This window comes from Bombus vancouverensis, chromosome 4, assembly GCF_051014615.1.
Source record: "Bombus vancouverensis nearcticus chromosome 4, iyBomVanc1_principal, whole genome shotgun sequence".
NCBI lineage: Eukaryota > Metazoa > Arthropoda > Insecta > Hymenoptera > Apidae > Bombus > Bombus vancouverensis.
Window position 1 is genome coordinate 14,151,110 of NC_134914.1, and position 19,965 is coordinate 14,171,074.

The window sequence follows — 19,965 nt, forward strand, 5'->3', positions numbered from 1 at the left end:
TGTTATTTGATATTTTTTTTATTTACCTTATATTTAAATTCTTCTTCGATGTTCACTCTCCGGAATTTCAGGCACAAAAGAGCTCGCGCGCGACTTCCGTGTTTCTTATATACTTTGACAAGGTATAGAGATGTCAATCGAACGGCAACGACCTCTTGACATAGCAAAGGACGGTTTTTCCATTACAACAAAATCAAATTGAACAATTTCTTAATTTTTATCGGAAATTGGCGACTTCAACGATTTAATACAATATCCATTTTTATCATTTTAATAGTTTCTGCACACTACGACTAAATTCACACTTCTTTAATACTAGTTTTCGACTATCAATTAGTTTGAACAAAAAGGGGGAAAAAGCTTAACGGCAGTCGATGTCGTTACTGTGAAATAAGTTAAGATATTAAACAATCAGACAGATAAAATTCATATTAAGCATTATATTATATTATCGATATTCGTTCATTTACTCGTGTTAATTATAAAATAAAATGTTCTTTTTTCTTGAATAACATCTACATCACTGCGATATTTCAAATTTTTATTTAATACTTACTTAAAAATCAGGTTCTTTTTTAATTCCTTTCAAATTAAACGAGCAAATTTACTCGTTATAGTTGTAACATTAAATGGCTTTTTTCTTCAATACCTCCTACATCGCTGTACGTGATACAGATTAATTATGTAGCGAATAATATGAACTAATTGGCTGCAATCGCGGTTAGATATTTCTTCGTTAGATCTATCAAAGGATCTATTAGGCTATTAGCGAGAGACTTATTGATTCCTTGAAGAACGGTTTTATTGTTATAAATTAATGTTTTAAATGTTGTTAATTTATGTTTCAATTGTTATGAATTAATAGCTTAATTGTTATTAATTAGTTGCTTAAATGTTGCTAATTATTGGTTGGATTGTTATAAATTAATAATATAATTGTTATTAAGTAATGCCTTAAATATTATAAATTAATGCTTTAATTGTTCTTAAGTAAAGGTTTAAACGTTGCTAATTAATGGTTTGATTGTTAATTAATGTTTTAAATGTTATTTATTAATTGGTTAAATGTTATACCCCGTCGGAGATCTGGACGTTGGTACTGAAGCGAAGATACTCCCGCATAAGAGCGCTGGACCCCGGGGAGAACGTGGCCGAGCAGACGGCCCCAGACGATATGGCAACCGTTAAGGAGGATGCGTGAGACCGGTAGCGGTCCCAGCTGATCAACGAGGGAGGCAAACATCGAGGCATCGAGGCCGTCCTCGCAAGTTGGGAGACATGGAGGAGCTGCCGCGGTCTCCCGCTGTCCTTCAGGATGACCCAGGTGCTCACGGGACACCCACAATTTATTACAGTAATCATTTCTATAATTTTAATATTTCTTACAAGGTAAAACTAAATTCACGCTTCATACTCCTGTGGTATTAGTTTTCGATTTAAAATTGTTTTTATTTACATATATCGCATGACAGTTTATGATCAAAACAGTATTTGTACGTTATATTTATCTCACAATTATTAACTCTTATTAATTAATTAAATTATTAGAATTACGCTCTATTTCGTTAAAAATGAGAAAAAGAAGAAGGATAACAATATGAAAATTATATATGTCTTTATTTACTATATAATAAAGTATATATAATACCTTACATACGAAAATCTTATCCAAATCGATATTATATTAACAATTACACTACGTCGATGATCTCTTGGAATTCTCATCTAGCCAAGTCCCTTTGGTTGCAAATACCATCCCAAAATTTCTTCTTTCGATCATTAAATAATTATTTAAGGGAAAATTACCTACTCTTTTTACTTAGGGTACCGTGAACCCTTATTCTGTAGATGCAGGTGTATTCATTGTTACCACTATTGGAATGAACCTTTAATTCGATTATTTCGTATGCTTTCTTTGGTTTGTTCTGTAAATTACAAGTGATAATATATGTTTTATAAAATGTATATCGGTAAACTTTACTTTACCTGAACTTCGAAATATTGTACAGGAGGACCAGTATTATCGTACGTGAATTCACCAAAAAAGAAAGAATTTGTGTCATCTACGCTGGTTAAACCCTGCAAATATGCAACGTATATCTGTCTCGTTTACGATATTCTAAATTACGGTAGATTAAATTTCCGAAATTTACCAGAATAGAAAATTGTTTTGGAGCGGTGCTCGTTTCCCCTGTAGGAGATATCGACTGTGGAATATGTTCCAGACTTACTCCAGACACATGTACAAAACCGAGTAACTGTATAACAACGCTTCCACTGCTGCCTTTAAATGCCCAACACTCACCCGGAAGAACACTAGTCTATATAATGAAAATTGATCGATGTATTTCAAAGGAAATATTAATTTCATTTTTTATCCTTTTCAGGAATAGCGATTTATTTATAATTGTTATTCGTATTTCACGATAAATGAATTATTAAAAAGTAATATTCAGTAACCTGAATTATAGCGTGAGGTGTGTTTTGTTGCTGACAAATTGGTATCCCAAAAAGTTTCAGTACCGGTGCACCAGCCGAGTACGTTTCTGTCTTTCTCGTCGAGAGGATTGCTCCGCCTATGACAATTTCCATAATATCTTCAGCGAAACAGACAGATAATAAAATAATTTAAAATAAAGAAAATATATTTTTTCCATTTAAAACCTGAAGTTCCGAGCGCGTAATCTGTCCTTCCGGTTTTGTCAGCGTCGTACGTTTGCAGTTCGCTCTTTACCAATTCTCGGACAGTTTCTGGGGACATAACCTTCAACAATGTTTTCGTATGCTGTTCCATTCCTATTTCAAATAAACCAATGTCTATAACTATCCCGGAAAAGAATAACGTGTATGCTGTAATCGATACATCATATCTTTTTTACCCTCGGACACTTCGTTTCTTAAATAGAGAATGGCCTCAGACATTTTTGGTATCACGTATCCAACCTCTTTCAACTTACTCTTTAAATCGTCTCGCGTTTCCATTACGTTCTTTACTTCCATCTAAGCGAACGACGTTTAAAATCGTGATTTAATATCGTTTAATTGTCGAACAAGACAACGGTACAGTAATTACCGAAAGGGTATTCAAATGCGTTCGCAGATTCACCAAGTCGGATCTGATTATCTTGAACGTCGTACTGGCTGAGTATTTGTCGCACAAATGAGACACGGACATAGCTGAAACGTTCAACACGAAGCATTTTATCCGAAATTATTTCATTTTTCGTTTATTCTAAAATTTTGCTAAGCATAAAATCGTTAATACGTTCCGCTGTATGAGAAATAAAAAATTTTCGAGAATTATCTAACATCAAATCTTGAAAATGTTCTCTACATCGTTAAACTAGAAAAAAGATTGAAAATATCATAGATTTTATTTCAGTTTCGTGTCTGCTATATTTCGACGTTAGAGTACAAAATATAATAAAATTTTAAGTTGTTACTAATTTATATGGACAATGTGGTACGAAACGTATTAACATTTCAAATTCGTAACTGGAATTTACATTCTAATTTAGACCTATATAGTAATTGTACATTTTTCAGAAATGGAAAACATTACAGTAAATATCCCTCAACGCAGAAATCGTTTAATATTCGTCCAATTGATCTCGAAACATGAAGTATTTTTAAGGAATTGGATACGAAGCTTTCTACGTAGAACGTTTTTCTTTTCCAAATCGTCCAGTTACGAATTACTTAAAAATTTTGAAATTTGCAAGTTAACCATAGATCGACGTACCTAATAACGACGTAATAATGCAAAATACAAATGGTTTGATGAATTTACAGTACCAAGGAGATTGGCGAGAGGAATTCAATATAGCAGCTGGACAGGTTCCTCCATTTGCACAGCAGTACGTGTTTCGAACGTTCATCGGATCGTACTCATAATCACAGGTTTGATCTTTTGAAGGGCCTGAACAAACCTCTTGTAATTTTGTCAAAGTTCCTTCAACTTGTCTAATTGCTAAATTCCGTTTAGTAGATTTCAAAACAAACTTCAGAACGATTAAAACGACGAGCGAGATCTCAGATGTTTGGAACAGTTATTTGAAGAATATTTGCTAATATTGTTTCCTAATATAAAGAATTAATATAATATAATATGATATAATATAAAAAATTAATTACGATAATTCTATCCTAGATTGATCTTATTATCTTTTTAGCTAAATTGAAGTCTGCTTTTCTATACATTTTATGTAGATAAGCACACTCTATAAAGATATAGAGTATCTTCGCAATAAATATTTAACGGAGATATGTTTTCAAACGAAATAATTTTATTCGTAATATAGCATACGTCGGATCTCGATAAATTTTATCAATTAGTTTTCTGACTGTACACATCTACGTTTTTCAAGTATGCTCGTACATTGTACAAGTCGACAAATGGACATTGCTTATGCAAGTTTCATTACAAAATTTTAAAATATTCAGATAGAAAACATACCATATGTTGTAATTCGATCAACAATTTTATACATGTTATTCTAGCAACTGTAACATCGATAAAATAATAAAACATATACATATATAATACAACGTATTGTCTAATATTAACGTATTTCTGTAAATACATAATAATTTTCTGATAAGATACGTAAGTAACGGAATAAATACAGTAGAAACTTCGTAAAGCAACAATAATATTATAATATTTATTCTTAACATTAATTTATGGAGGTATGTCTTTGCAGCGTATTTGTATAAGTATATAAAGAATAAGGGAGAAAAATATGGAATGTCCATTTTTAATGTAACAACTTGGACTGTTAAACTGTTCGTTATTATTACCTTCTATATTTAATTAGAAACAATAAAGGTATTCTATAACTTGGCATTCCTTGTTTCTTCCTTCTTCGCACATGTCATGTAGTTCTAATATACATACATGTATATACACGTAATAACAGCATGGATAAATTTATCTATATACATCGTATTCAACAATGGGATATTTTCTGCATTCGTACGGTTAAATTTTATTACGATTTCTACGTATTATAGAGAGTAATGAACGATCACCTTTGTAACGATTTTATTGTACTCTAGAACAACTATTTTACAGGAACGAGTTTCTTCAGTTCCGATCGTCGATGTACATAGATAAACTTTCCGATTTAAATCGATATAGACGGAATTTTTATAGGATAAGACGATGCCTGATCGTTATCGCACTTTAGATTCCATAGGTAAATTCTGTAGCAGATGAAGACGTAACCGTTCGATTTTCACTTTTCGTCAGTTAAAATTGTGTAAGCTTGTGTGTATTCGTACATTGAGGCGGCTCTCGAAATCGTAGTCCTTGTACTGGTTTTGCGCCCTCGAAAGGAACATCTTTCCTTCTTCGACATTCTGAAATAAAATATACATGAAATAGCGTTAATACCTAGGGAACAAAATTTTAAACGAAATTAATTTTAGAATCTATTTGAGCGTTTATTCAAATGTTTATCATTTACATTGATACTGCACAGCGCAGTGCCAAGCTCGTAGAGTGCAAATGCGCTAACATGTTGATCATACGCATCGTTGATCGGATAACGACGCTTTAGACAATTTCTGTAACTTTCAATCGCTGCTTGAGTATCACCGAGACAGAAATAGGCTGCTCCTTCAATCAAGTTGGCCAATCCAACCATCGGTTCGTCCGAAAGATTGTCTTTGCATTCTAACAATTTAATTGTCAAAAGAATAATTATTAATAAATTATCAAACGATTAGTAGGTTTAAAAGCTTACAAAGAAATATGTATTAAAACGTTATTCAACCATGTAATAATGTCAAATATTATGCTATCATATCATTAATAATATATTATTTCTAAATTAATCTTTCAAAAGAATGCATTTCTTGTTACCTAAAAGTATTCCTTGCAACGAGTCCACAGAACATGATGGCATCGCGTTCCACAAATACAATAATTCATACACGAGCAGTCTGTAGTACAAAACGGTATAAGGCTGGCCAGTTTTCAGATCCACAAGTTTAGGAGTTCGACGCAAAACGAACAAACCCAATTGAGTCTCTTTACTCATTCGATTGTCACAATGGTGGACCTTTCGATAAGACGAGGCCACGATATCGAATTTACCAATCGCCCCGCAACAGACTGAGAAGAAATATTTAAAGATGTAACCGAAATGAAAGATGGCAAAGGTAATAAGGAGAAAAAAATATCTTATACCGGTTGCTAAATAATCGTAGAAGCTCACCGACCACCTGGATTGTTGATGCAATTGTGTCAAAGATCGGTAAGCTTCTTCGTAACTTAAACGAATCAGATGACACCAGGCCACCTCGTGTAGGCACAATAATTTGATCTCTCTTTGACTCGAAGCTTCGACAGCCTTCGCGTATGCTTGCAGAGCACCATTTACGTTTGACTGTGAAACGAAATTAATTCTACGTAAGTTATAAATCATAAATAGCAAAAACGTTGATTACATTAATGTAATTTTAAGAAATAGTAATACTTATCGAAAGTAATAATAAAATATTAAGAAAGTAGGAAAGATTGTAAGACAGAATTAATTCAATATTAAATTATATCATAAATAGTAAATAGCGAAGAAGATAAGTTATATCAAAGTAATTTTTAAAAATATTTATTCATGGTACATAACGTCGGCATATTGAGAAGACGGAAAAGTGTTGAGATGATCATAAATGCATCCTTACCTCGAGCCTCTCTATTCGACCAGCGAAAAATAGAAAGAGCGCCGAATTGCTAAATTCTGAATGACACTCCGCGATTAATTGTTTCGCGGCATTTACACCAGCCCGTAGATTGCTTCCATCAAGGGCAAAAAATGGACGTGCAATTGTGTGGTACCAGAGTAGGGATAAGCTAAGACGGACGGAAAATTGATAAATTAATATCTCATCGTATAAACGAAATATATATACATATGAATATATATATATATACAGAGTTAAAGAACGTTTCACGTAACGCGGCCCACTATCTTTCTGCCATTTAACAATGTAACAAAAAATGTTTTGAACCGTGCATAGATGATGTCAAGTGTGCTACAAATGACCGTAAAAAAAGTCCGAAAATACTTTGCTTTTATAATGAAATTAAGGTCATCTGGACCATATTATGTTGCTTTTTCATATAAAAGCATACTGCATGATATTTTTTATAGATACTATTGGGAATAATATCTTGCTCGTTGATACATTTCAGAAAGATAGAATTATTTAGATTTACAAAATTTATTTTACTCATTTAGACTTTTACAGAAGAGCAGAATGTTGCATTGCGAAGGACGGTGTGCAGTTTGAACAACTTGCACAGTGTAGCGTAAACTTAGTATTGATTTTTGATAAAAATATCATGTAATACACTTTTTGAATTTATCGTAAAGCCCTATACAATCTCATAAAAAATATCATGTCGAGTTACACAAGTCACCCTGTACATAATATGTATATTATCTCTAAACTCACGTGGCAAGAGGAGCACGCATATCTTCGCTAAGCCGTGCATACATGAGCGCAGTGATTCCTGCTTCTCTGTCGCCCTCGAAGCCCAAAAAGTGAATCACTTTTAGAAGAGAAGGCGGCAATAAACTGACACAGAGTTGATAAATCCCATAACCAAAACTAACCGCTGACATCAACCGGGAGACCTCAGATGGTTCAACGAAGCTGCAAAACACGTCACTTTTCCACTTCTGTCAATTTTAAAGGGGAAAGCGTCAATTCGTTACAAAAAGACACAATATTCTCAAAAAAAATTGAGTCACCAATGCGCACACATCGTTTAGCTTTTCGTTCAGTGTATCGATAATCGGATCTTAACTCTTTCAACGGTAAACATTTCTTAGAATTGTAAGTATTTAATTAAGTAAGGTTTGTTTAGTAAGTCGTGGAAAATTTCTTTTCTTGATATTTCATATTCTCTGATAAGTTTCGATTGACAATGATATTCTCTGAAACCTAGATAAATGATAGTACCACTGAAAGGGTTAAACAACGATTCAAGTATAAGAATTTGCTGTCATTCACAAAATTTGTTTGTTGTTTGAAAGAGTAACCCTAATGTATATGCTTAACAAAAGCAAAAAAGAAAAAAAAATTCACTGTTATTTTACTTCGTGTACAGGTAAAAGAGAAAGGCAAGGGTTCCACGACGAGGATCGAGAAATGTTTGTAAGAAGAAACAACAATTACGGTGTCTGTTGTTCGGACGTGATGCCAGTGAGCGAGAAGAACATTGATAGAGAGCTTCGCAGACCTGAGGGGGATGAGATCGGTGTCGGGTTGTTTGTTGAACCGTTGCAAGATGGTATAGACCATTCCGAGGAACCTGGACTATGTGGACTTTGCAGTGAGTAAGAGGAGCCATTACACGAAGGAGTGCTGCATCTTGTGTCGAATCCTATTCAAACCAAAATTACGAAAAATTTCCCTTTTTATATTAGTCTTATTCATTCTGATATCAAACGAAAAATATTCTTGATTTAATCATTTCGGATCTTTCCTCTCGCAAACGGAAGATCAGAATAAATATTCTGATGAGAAAAAGGTTTTTAGAGGACTTCAACAAGTATTTACTTATTTCTAAAATAATATTTGCTAGTATTTGCTATCTATATATTCTTATCAAAATGATCTGAATCCTGTGTCTTTTGCCTTAATTCAGCCACCTTTTCTTCGGAATGAAATTGCAATACAATTGCATATTAAACAGTGTCATTCTTATTTTTATTTAACTTAAATAACATTATAATCGGCTTGAGCACGTGCTATTGATCACAGCATAGATTGACAACATTCCTCAATAGTTCGATACAATTACATACCCGATGGATTAGAACCAAATGTGCGCTGATATAACTGCAAGATTTGTGTGTGTGCATGCTGATAAACTCGCCAAGCTTTACGTAACATCCAACCACCACGTACGTAACCAGTGAGTTCTTGTTGTAGTAACGTTAATATCGCCGAACAAACTTGCGAGTCTGCGAGAACTATTTGCCTCTCCAATTTATTCACGTAGTCCTTCTAAAACATTTATTTCCCTATTAACATCTCCTCGCTAGCTGTATTTATGAATCTTTTTACATTGTTTCATCACGTTCACTGCTAACCCGACTTTCATTATGTATATGCTAACAGATAACTCTTATACAATATAAAAATCTAGTCTTGCGTTAAAGAATACAACGAACGTGTTAATACAAATGAAATTTATTAAAAAACTTTAATTAGAAGATAATAATTACGCCTGTTTCTTCTGCTTTGAAGACTTTACTCTTCATAGACTTTAACCATCCTATGTCACTCGCGCATTCCCTTTCCATATCCTTCAGCAGTAGCATAGCCTGCTGAAGCTTATCGTTCTCAAAGGTCATCAGTGCATTCTAAAAATTTATTCGACGATTATTCCTTCCTGTTCCTATATCGAGAGCGTACATCATGGGCTCTTATTAAGATTGTTCGAAATAGGATTGCGGTCAATAAAAACATGCAAGCTAGCACGCGATACGTTATCCAGACTATTTTTACGTTACTAGCAATAAGTCTTCGTAACAATAACGTAACAAACTTTACTTTAAAAAGATTCTCCCTTACACTTAATATCTTAAGAGAATTATTCCCTAATTCCTTTGTTCTTCAATAAAAGCTTAACTGAAATCAATCTCGAACAATTTTTTATTAATTTCTACAGTGAAGTAAAACAGTTGCGATGTATTATTTACATACCATGAATAAGACAAAACAGCGACCTGCTTTCATGTGAAAACTATGCGGGTGTCCGGTAAATAGGGCTTCCGCTTCCTCCGTTTTGTTATTCAACAGCAGAGAAATACCCATTCTAGCGGTATTCCACTCCTTCGTGCCGTTTGATTTTGTAGCCATAATTCTTTTTTCAGGTGAACGAAATTTGTTTGTTCTGAGTCAACTATATTTTCGTAAATCGGACCGATAAGGAATATGCCCGTCGCGAATGTCGCGTGTGCGTCAAATAAGAAACATTTCTGCGGCCGTTAAAACGAATGTTTCCGCTTTTCTTGGGCAAACAGCTCGATAGCGGTACTCCTTTAATGCTCTTCTCAATATTAGTACAATTCAGTAATTCGAAACAACACTAATATGTACAGTTGTCGACGAATTTGCGTCACGGCACTGTTAGGCGCGGTACTACTATATTACCGTGTATAAGTATACAAAATATTCTTCCTTCCTGCATGCTTACTTTCCTCGTTGAAATGCATTGCGCGTGGGAAATGTTAAAACTGGAAATCTTCATCATAATCGCATCTTGAATGCTTCTTCGAAAAACTGGAACTGGATGACATTACACGGTCGCATCGTAAATGTTTTATGTGTTTGGGAGATTCACGCTGATTGCAGATGTTATGCAAGGAAATTGCCCCATATGAAGAACATATGGAGAAAAAATAAACTCGTGCAGTAGTTAGTCGTGAATATTTCGAGTGTTTACTTGCAAAGTCAATTTAAATATTCGCTCGGCACTTCGAAATCTTTAGTTTGAATTTCTAGTCCTTAAGGTTTACTTTACGCGCTTTTTTACCATTCTTTCTATTAATGAATTTACATTCCTTTTTACTGTATAAATAATGTTAATAGAAGTGCAATGCGTGCAAGATTTTGTTCGGTGTTTCCTCAGGTTTCAAAGATAGTTATACGAGACTGCACATTATCACCAATATTCTAAGCAAAAAGGATTGAAAAAATAATTTATGTCTTTAAGAAAATAATTGAAACGTGACGTTTATTAAACAGAGCTTTCTACCTACGGTGCCACAAGTTGACTAAAGTATCTGTCAGTATAGCGCAATGGTGCTGCCACCACCTTGCATTTTCATATATAGATATCGATTTTAGACTATGTATATTACGACCCTGAAGGCACATTACAGTATTAAACAAAAGTTTTATCATAATAACTTTAAGAGGCAGAAGAGGTACGGGAATAGAAATGAAATAAAATAGATTGGAACGTTCTATTCTATTGCACTTGTAATGGTCAATGTATAAAACAAAGCATTAAATTCCTAATTCTATTTCATAATCTCTATATCTCGTCGAGTTCAATTATACGTAACATTCCGTTTCATTTTATAATAAGTATTGTTATAATAAGTATTGTACATTCGTATGTACATTATATTTACAATTGACGCATTTAGTAGTATACAGTAAACGTGTTGCCATTATTATGAAAATAAAAGTATATTTTGAAAAAGAACAATACTGGTGATAGAGTAAAACTGTGTAAAATAAAAGGTTCAACTGAACAGGAATTGTGTAAAATAGTTTACACAGTCATTACATGTTGTATAACGGTAATATGGAACTATAAAATCTCTGTACATTTATTTACATCATATAAATTTAGTATGAATATTCTTAAGTGGAATGTCATATGAATTCAAGACCTTCGAATTTTTTATCTATCACTTTAGTCTCAGGCATCATGATGTTTCCATCAATTGTAAATGCCATAATATACGTAGCTGTCTGTCCTTGATATTCTTCAGTTTTAAGGGCAATGATAATCGTATCTTGAGAGCCTGGTAAAAATTTGAAACTTGAGAAACCTCTGATTGGTACTAAATTACCAACTTTGGTAACCTGAAAATAAAATATTATTAACGTTTTTATATTCCTTAATTTAAACATTAACTCTATAACCAAGAATAGAAAAATACCTTGACATCTACAAAATTTTCATCTGCAGTTAGTAAGATATTGCAACTCATTGTTTCATCTTTAGTTTCGTTATAGCGCTGGTGACAACATCTCCTTGGCAAAAAAAACCAGCTTTTGTGTATATCGCTCCAAGCTCCTGATTCATGAATCATATAGCCTATATAGAAATATTACACAACATTTTTTAATGAAAATTAAAATTCTTTAAATTGTGTATAAAATATATAGTTTTATACCTGGATATTCAATATTTATTGCTTGTCTTAATCGTTTATAGTTTGAAATCCAATTCACAGATTGAACTTCACCACGTGGAGTTATTACTTTTATCCAAAGGGGATTATTATGTTCGAATACTCCTGAAGGATTGGTCCATTCTTTACCCATACTACCAACATACAAATGCTCATCCTTAATAGTTGCCCATTCAGATTTAAATCCTAAAATTATCATAGAAATTGAAATGCAACATAGAATTTTATTGATCCTAATGATATCAAACGTGCGATTTACCTTTAGAATTTTTACCATTACCATCCATCAAAATAACCCAGGGATAAACTTCTTCTCCTTCAATAAAATATATAATTCCTGTACGATCATCAAAAGACAATAAATGTCCATCAAACGTAACCAGTTCAGACAATTCCATGCCACGTCCTTTTAAAGTTAAAGATGATGTTAACATGTGGTTTCTATCATCCCAAACAACGGAAAGAAAATTTGTGCTAGGATTCCAAAAGAGACTTCCAGTTTTCATAATACTGTGCCACACATCTTTTTTATCTAAACTTTTGGAATTGTGGTCAAGATCACTTACTATTGCTATACGATAAGTGATACCCTTGGATGTCTTGATCGGAGCTGACAGAGGGTATGTCTTATTGTACTTGTAATATCTACACTGTGACAAAAATTGATTCGATGACGACGAATGTACAACTCCGCGCAGCAGAGGTAATCCAAGTAGGAACAGAGGAATAGATAGTAATAGGAAAATTAAAGCCAAATATTGGCTCTGAATGCGAAATGTACTGTTAGCAACTCTGTAGACATGAGGAACACGCAATGCTTGCCTCCAGTCACGTAGATATGACATCGTTTCTGTGTTTCCGTTCTTCATTCGCATTCGTTTCATACCACATTACATTGAAAAATTAATAATTTATAATACGTGTCAACTAAAATCTAACCTAACATAACCTAACTTTTTGTTCCACCTTAATAGGTAGTGGTGAAAGGGGAATGCAGACAGCCACATACATCAGCGCCACCTGAACGGATTAAGGGATTTAAATAGCATTAAAAATAAGACCATAAAATGTTATAAGTTTCGTAACTATCTATTTAATATCATATAATCTAAATATTAAGTGGAACATTTCACAATCTGGTAAGTAACATATCCATGAAGAATATTCTTTACCTGGTATAATTATTTAATATTTAGAATAGAAATAATACAGTTATATTTTATAAACTAAGCGATATAAAGAATGCAGGAAATAATTTTATACTTAGTGGATTAAATATATATTTTATTCAGGGCTATAAATATTTGAACATCTCTATGATACAAATTTTTATTTCAAAACGATCAATTTATATGTGAAATAACATTAGATATAATGACACGTATGCAATAATTAAATACAAAATACAGATTTTACTATTATCTGCTATTGCAATTTCTAAAGTAGTCGTCTGTTTCGTTCATTTTAACTTGGTTTTCATGATGAAGTAGTTTTAGATTCTACACCTAAGTACACAGTATATCTGTATAGTATATCCGTCACAGATATCGAATATTTGTTTGCTCTTTCCAATAACTTTACTCGATATTATAATCAACACTTCGATTAAGTAAGATAGTTCAAAAATATTGCATGATTTTCAAAAACACCTGATAACTATTTATACATATCAATGAAAATATTCTTATATATAAATATATTGAACGATTAAGGAAGTGCCTTATACATATTACCAATCTTACATAACGCCATCGTAAAGTACAAATAATTGAAGAAACACAATTTACGATGATGTATTGACATTGACGTTACAAAGAGAAAGGACATATGGAGGTTGAGAAGTTTCTTCTGTTGAAAAGGTATCAATTTGTATCGTGCCAATAACGATGCAAGCATCCGCAGCATATTCTTAAACGTTGGGGTTGAACGAACGAGTCTGGGGTGAAACGAATCGAGGGGGTGGAAAAAGGGGGCGGTGGAAAGGGGAGTCCATGAGGGTGGTAAAGTACTCGTCAGTCGTGTGACGCGTTTCCCGCGGACAGCATCGGTTATATTGGCGATACGTTAAACCACAACCGTATTTCCACTTTCCACGTGTTCCTCGCGTGTGTCTTATGTGATCTGATTTCTATTGGCTATCGCAGGTCCGCGGCAACCTGTATTATCGATCGAACGCGCTTTGCGCACGTTGCCGCAGTTACTCGTGGCACCGCCACCACTATCACACGTACTGCACTATCGTCTTCGTGTTAACGTGACAACGCGTGTGCCGATTCGGCTCGATTTCCGATTTCTTTTCCGCACTGCGGTTACATCTGTATTTCCTACGTTGTAACGACGTTCTCTGTCAACATCGTTTCTCTCTATATACACCTTACGTGAAAATTTCTGTCCAACCGCCATGTTCCATTTCAAATTGTACGTTTCGCGCATTGCTGAAAACATTAACCATTTGTTTGTGCCAATTGTTGACATAACGAAGTGAATATACGAATACGGGAACAGTAGATTATTGTTTTTCATAGATTCATGTTTCGATGAAATCATGATTTAAAAATACTTTGAAATCTCTTTGGATTTTTAGTGATCTCCAATCGATTTTGAAACTGTTTTATCGATGTTACATACTCTCGATTACATCTCGATTGACTACCAATGTGGCGCCAAAACGGTGAACAAAGCGTTACTTTTGCTACCACGCTGTAAATATTCGAACATTTCAAAGTCATTATTGTTTATAGTAGTTCGACTCAGTGCTTATAACGACGAAATAGTTAGAATGAATTTTTGAAAAATATAGAACATCTTCTATGTGATGTAAGTGATTTTGTTAAAACGTGAATGTTGTGAATGAATGTTCCGCGAGATTATGGTGTTATGGCTAACAGTATTTCTACTTAACGTCTTCTTCTCGTTTGTGAATACTCACTCATGGAATACTACTCCAGTATCATCGTATTCATGTTGTAAAAGGTAAACAGTATGTCTTACTAATATCGCACTTTTACTGTTTTAATTATTGGAAGTAAGGATATATAAATAAAACACAATGTTCGCCAATGAAATAACTGCAATGCGATTGATTTCCCATATAGTGGTTATGACTATGTATATACATTTATACAAGTAACCATACGAATATATTTTTATTATTATTGCTCATTTATTATATAAACATTGATTCCTGTATTAGGAGAATGTATTCTATTCTTTATAACAGCAATGTCATTAGCACTCATGCGTATTACGTATTATCAAGTGTGAAACCATTCCCTGGACAAAACAGTGAAAGTAAGCCTGTGCTATATATCTGAGATAGCCGCAGAAGTCGTGTGAAAGGTTAACAGCCAAAGAAATAGTCTACACATTCACATCCTGAAACAGAGTACATATTGGCTCATGCTATTACCAACCTGTTCTCGATAAGACGGTTTCAAAACTTCCCGCGATAAAGATGTCAAAATATTGCCAACTGCTCGAACCTTCATGCATATAGACGTATACATGGAAACGATAATTAGTTAACACATGTTATTACGATATTAGTTAGTATCGTTAGCGCAAAATAATAGCATATAATATAGAAACTATACATAAGGTAAACGAAGTAAGGTGTAAACCTGGTGTTTCGTGCATCACGAAAGGGTTCGAGGTAATCTAACGCCAGGTAGGGCTGGTCGTAAGAAGATACCGAGGTATACGTAAGAAGCATCGTCCATGACGATGTGTCGTCGGATATTCTTCAAGGTCGTCGACCTTAACAGCGTCTCGTGGAAACGGATCTGCTTGGGCGAGACGTAATTGCGCTTAGAAGATGGCGTAGAAGGGGGGTAGAAAGAGATGGAGCAAGTGGAATAGAGGATGACTTTGTGGGGTTGGTACGACGACATTGGAGGGTGGAGGGAGGGGTGGATGTGGGTGAGTTTCAGTGACGCCGTGCCAAAACGGAGGGTAACGAATGAACGTGGATGTAAAGGACTTGGGGGTGAGGGACGAGGTTAAGCGGGAGAGGGGGCGGAAAGGGAAAGTGACTAGAGGGGTGGCACGAGCGGACGCGTGGACGCTTCGGTTGCATCGCGGTTATAGGTTTACGTATCGTATTAGATCTTAGATCGAAAACTCGTCGAACCGTTGTAACTTTATTAAGTAGGCAATTATTTCCGTAATTGCGAATATATTTCGTTTAAAAGAATGGTAATTTGCATTGATAATTTTAACGATTAATTATCGCCTCTCGCTGTTTGGTAATGATACGCTGAATTTGTTCAAAGAGTATATATATATAAGTGACAATATTAAATTCAATCAGATTAATCGTTATGAATTTCAACGTGAGATGATATGTGAATTAAATAAGTATAGTCGAATAAAAATAGTTCATATTTGGAAAAGAGATTTAAGATGTGTGTGAAATTTATTTATGAATTATCAGGATATATAATTCTGCTCTCTTTTTCTAAATAAATTATATGTTCGTCTACTTTGAGTAAATTGACGGACACTTCTTTATACAGAGGATTTTTTTCTATTTATTGCATGTTTCTATAAAGTTGATTACCTAGGAAGGGACGTTAATAGAATTATGGAAGCTTTATAGCCTGACCTATTTCTGTGGTAAAATATAATAATAAATATAATACCTTCACGCTTCTCGTTTTACTTAAGAACTCGTTAATTTATAATAAAAGAATAATTATATTACATTTCGTTGGACATAATACACGTACATGTATAATATTTTTAGAATTTTATAACACACATGCGACAATAGAATTATAAAGTCTCTTTTTAATATCTTCTAACCATTTATATTATATTTACATATAATATATAATATTAAATATATTACATTGTTCAATTTTAATGAAACAGTATTTTTTCGCAAGAGAAGAAAATCTCTTTCTGATAGAAAGATATTTAAAACATGGAACTTTTCACTTTTTTAAATGCGAAATTCAGCTTTTCTCGTAGTATGAGGCGAGATAAGAAAGCTTCATTTAATTAGAAACGATAACCTTGAATGCACTTGGTGGACAATAGCAAGATACAGTAGATAGGTAGTGTGTAGCCAGACCTATCGACGATGCATTGCCATGGAAACGGTACCGTCGCGCGAGCTGAATTATAGTGCATAGTTCGTTGCGTATCTGTACAGATAATTCCAAGGACAACATTTTAAGCATGTGTAGAATAGTATAAGAACAATCAATACTCATCGTATAATTATCTCAACAAGTTGATACTACAACCTAATTAATTCAAATAATTATTAATAATTATAAGATATATCAAACACTCGTATCAAGTATTACGACATGGCTTATTTAAGTTGTAATTCGTCTAAAATTTTGAAAAAGTAGCGGCTATTGATCATCGTTTTTTAACTTCATATTATTTCAATGTTACTGTTAAGGATACCATCATAGAAATTGGTAAAAATTTATGTGTAGGAATGCACTCGTACCGATAGAAATGCAATAATATGGTTGGGTTTCAGGAAACGGACGAAAGAGGGTGGAATGAGGAGATTTATCCGGTGACCTCGTGCCACGCGTGGTAATGCTACTGGCAAGCGGTGCTTCGATACCGACTATCGCCGGTACCGTCGAGGAGGAGGAAGAATATGCACGTAGCGAGGCGAATAGCGCGCACTACGATGGCTATGTTACCGATCATACCGATCTTGCTTCCGAAATCGATATCGACGAATCCGAATATAGACGGGAACTTCTTAACGACGTACGGCAATTTATACGTTTACTGTTACTAATATTATTGGACTGTGTATGTTTACGCATTTATGCGAAACTTGTTGGGAAAAGCGTACAAACGTGTATAATATGCAAAAATAGATATACAAAATATCGGAAATAAAATACCGATTAAAAATCTTCATGTAGACAGAATCTCTATATAGATTTTATTTCCTTAGCAACAACGTCCATGGAAATATGAAATTGCATAACAATCCACAGTCTAATTATTATATATGTATACTGTATTTTATAGTGGTATAAAAAAATGATATTTTAGAAGAGACACTCGATCATATTTAATGTAATTATATTAACCAATGCATATTAGTTAGTTATCTTAGTATCGTATTCTGATATTATTTTCTTTTTGGTTACAGAAATGGCGAATACTGTTCGATAAGGTACGTTCAAGTATCTATCAGTAAAAAATCAGCTTAATCCACGTCTCAACGTAATTAAATCTTTTCCCTTAGTTTGATCCCGAGGGTTTTGGTGAGATACCGGTGGAGGATTTTTTAGCGGCTTTAAAAAGTCCCGAATGGGAGGCTGAGATACCACCGAATAAACGACATATTCTCCTTATCAGAGCAAAGGAATCACGTGTTCAAGCGGTGACGTTCCAGGACTTCGTGAATGTGGTGAGTGAATGCATGCAGATTTCAATGGAACATTACATAGTTAGAAAATATTTGTGCTTGTTTAAAATTAAAACACGTTTTCCGAAGGAGGAGCAGAATTGCCTTGTTATTTTTTGAAATTCATATTAAACTATCGCAATCATGTGAACAACCGCGTGAGACAAATGAAGAGGCTGCAACAATAAGAAGACATTTTATCACTTTTCAGTAATTTGAGTAAACTAACAGGAAACTAGCCCAAAATCAAATCACATTTTGAAACTTTTATTTTTGTTATAAATGAATCACAACCGACTAGTAGTCGTGGTAACAAACTCTTGCATTTTTGAATATCAAATTTTCCTGTATCTTACTTTTTCCACCAATGAATACAATTTGAATATCGGAGTTGTCTTCTTATTGTTTCAAATCTTCCAAATCCCTCAAAGTCCATACAAAGCACATCTTTTCCGTTTTTTTCCAAGTACGTACGTTATAACCGTACAGCTAATTCATCAAGATATCCCGTACGGTCGAAATCTGTTTAAGAGAGCGAATCGAAGACGACATTCAAATACACGCGTCAGATTTTTATCGGTTTTTCTGAAAAGAGGGCGAATCTAAAGCTTCTTGGAAGCTCGACTCGCACGAACAGGAGGGAAACGAAACGAAATGAAACGAAACGAAAAGCGGGGAAGGTTTACGGCAGTTAAATAGACTTATTCTGCTCGACGAACAAACCTCGGAACTTTTCATTGTCCGTTTTATTTGTCAATCCGAAAAATGCGGCTACAGCCTAGAATTTCGTTCTCCGTGGGACTAGAACGAGAGCAAAGAGGTGGTTTGAGGAAAAAGGGAAAATCTTATGGTGGGAGAAGAAGGAAGAATGCGACGAAAAACTGCTAGATAAATATCGAAAGAATGGTAATCTTGCCGTTTAAAGGCACCGGTATACAACGGCAGCCAGCTCTTTGTTCGCGTTCGAGTTTGCTCACAACTTTTTGGCGGTTTTCCCCTACTCGCCTTTTTCTCGGTGATCTCCATCGGAGGTAAGCAGATCTGACGTTGAGTGGCAGAAAATTGTCCGTGCACAAACCGAAGTGATTCAAATCATAGGTTAAACGACACGTAAAGGGATCCTAAACCGCGTACACTGATGCTGGTATTGACATTCCGTAAAGATCGTACCTATATACTGTGCTCTCCAAAATTATCTCAACCCTCGTTGTGTATTTTCCTCGATAAAATTGATAAAAATCGACAAACCCCGGTATGTTTAATATTTCTTTATTTTGCTTTTTTTTGCTCGATTTTCCTTTGAATTTGCCATTTATCAAAGTAACTCAGCTACGTGCATGTTTGCTATGTTTTTTTCTTTTTACTGTGCTTTAACATGAAAATATTCCATCGATAAAATAAATACCGACTAAAGCCATGAAAATTATTTTTACATGAAAAAGTGTTGAAATCATATAGTTCTTTACTTTAATAATAATCATATGCACTAAACAATATTATTGCAAATGCATTCACTATCGATGATACATTTTATCAGCTATTTTACCTTGTTGCTGTTGAAACGAATTAAATCTCCCTTGTCGGAAACTAATCCATCCGTCTGAATTTTTTGGTTTACTTGGG

General features: G+C 34.1%; 3 protein-coding genes across 3 annotated transcripts in view; 1 reads left to right on the forward strand and 2 right to left on the reverse strand.

Annotated features, from left to right (window-relative positions):
- Window positions 1–1,598: 1,598 nt before the first annotated feature.
- On the reverse strand, window positions 1,599–10,804 carry LOC117153155 (tetratricopeptide repeat protein 39C). Its single transcript, XM_033326903.2, has 16 exons — window positions 9,724–10,804; window positions 9,243–9,380; window positions 8,820–9,021; window positions 8,188–8,395; window positions 7,462–7,662; window positions 6,688–6,856; window positions 6,194–6,392; window positions 5,867–6,118; window positions 3,743–3,919; window positions 3,074–3,177; window positions 2,880–3,000; window positions 2,665–2,796; window positions 2,461–2,576; window positions 2,154–2,321; window positions 1,987–2,079; window positions 1,599–1,925 (listed from the first exon to the last, which is right to left on the reverse strand). The coding sequence occupies exons 1-16, from the start codon at window positions 9,877–9,879 to the stop codon at window positions 1,803–1,805; spliced, it is 2,559 nt and encodes an 852-aa protein (XP_033182794.2). The 5' UTR covers window positions 9,880–10,804; the 3' UTR covers window positions 1,599–1,802.
- Window positions 10,805–10,974: 170 nt separating this feature from the next.
- Window positions 10,975–12,959, reverse strand: LOC117153154 (soluble calcium-activated nucleotidase 1). Its single transcript, XM_033326902.2, has 4 exons — window positions 12,211–12,959; window positions 11,934–12,137; window positions 11,697–11,854; window positions 10,975–11,619 (listed from the first exon to the last, which is right to left on the reverse strand). Exons 1-4 carry the CDS (start codon window positions 12,833–12,835, stop codon window positions 11,407–11,409), a joined length of 1,200 nt encoding a protein of 399 aa, XP_033182793.1. The 5' UTR covers window positions 12,836–12,959; the 3' UTR covers window positions 10,975–11,406.
- Window positions 12,960–14,639: 1,680 nt separating this feature from the next.
- stet (stem cell tumor) overlaps window positions 14,640–19,965 on the forward strand; it is a 501,199-nt gene continuing 495,873 nt past the window's right edge. Inside the window, exons 1-4 of the mRNA XM_033326897.2 lie at window positions 14,640–14,924; window positions 17,449–17,690; window positions 18,085–18,108; window positions 18,181–18,345. Coding sequence (XP_033182788.1) covers window positions 17,511–17,690; window positions 18,085–18,108; window positions 18,181–18,345 — 369 coding nt within the window. The 5' untranslated portion in view covers window positions 14,640–14,924; window positions 17,449–17,510. The remainder of the gene's footprint in view (window positions 14,925–17,448; window positions 17,691–18,084; window positions 18,109–18,180; window positions 18,346–19,965) is intronic.

Excerpts from the sequence above, each read along its gene's own strand:
- LOC117153154 (XM_033326902.2), bottom strand. The coding sequence starts at position 12,835 with ATGAAACGAATGCGAATGAAGAACGGAAACACAGAAACGATGTCATAT. Across the intron at positions 12,138-12,210 it reads TAATGGTAAAAATTCTAAAG|GATTTAAATCTGAATGGGCA; the intron begins GTAAATCGCACG and ends TGATAATTTTAG. Across the intron at positions 11,620-11,696 it reads AAAATTTTGTAGATGTCAAG|GTTACCAAAGTTGGTAATTT; the intron begins GTATTTTTCTAT and ends TTTTATTTTCAG.
- LOC117153155 (XM_033326903.2), bottom strand. The coding sequence starts at position 9,879 with ATGGCTACAAAATCAAACGGCACGAAGGAGTGGAATACCGCTAGAATG. Across the intron at positions 9,381-9,723 it reads GCTGTTTTGTCTTATTCATG|AATGCACTGATGACCTTTGA; the intron begins GTATGTAAATAA and ends ATAAATTTTTAG. Across the intron at positions 6,119-6,193 it reads CTACGATTATTTAGCAACCG|TCTGTTGCGGGGCGATTGGT; the intron begins GTATAAGATATT and ends ATTTCTTCTCAG.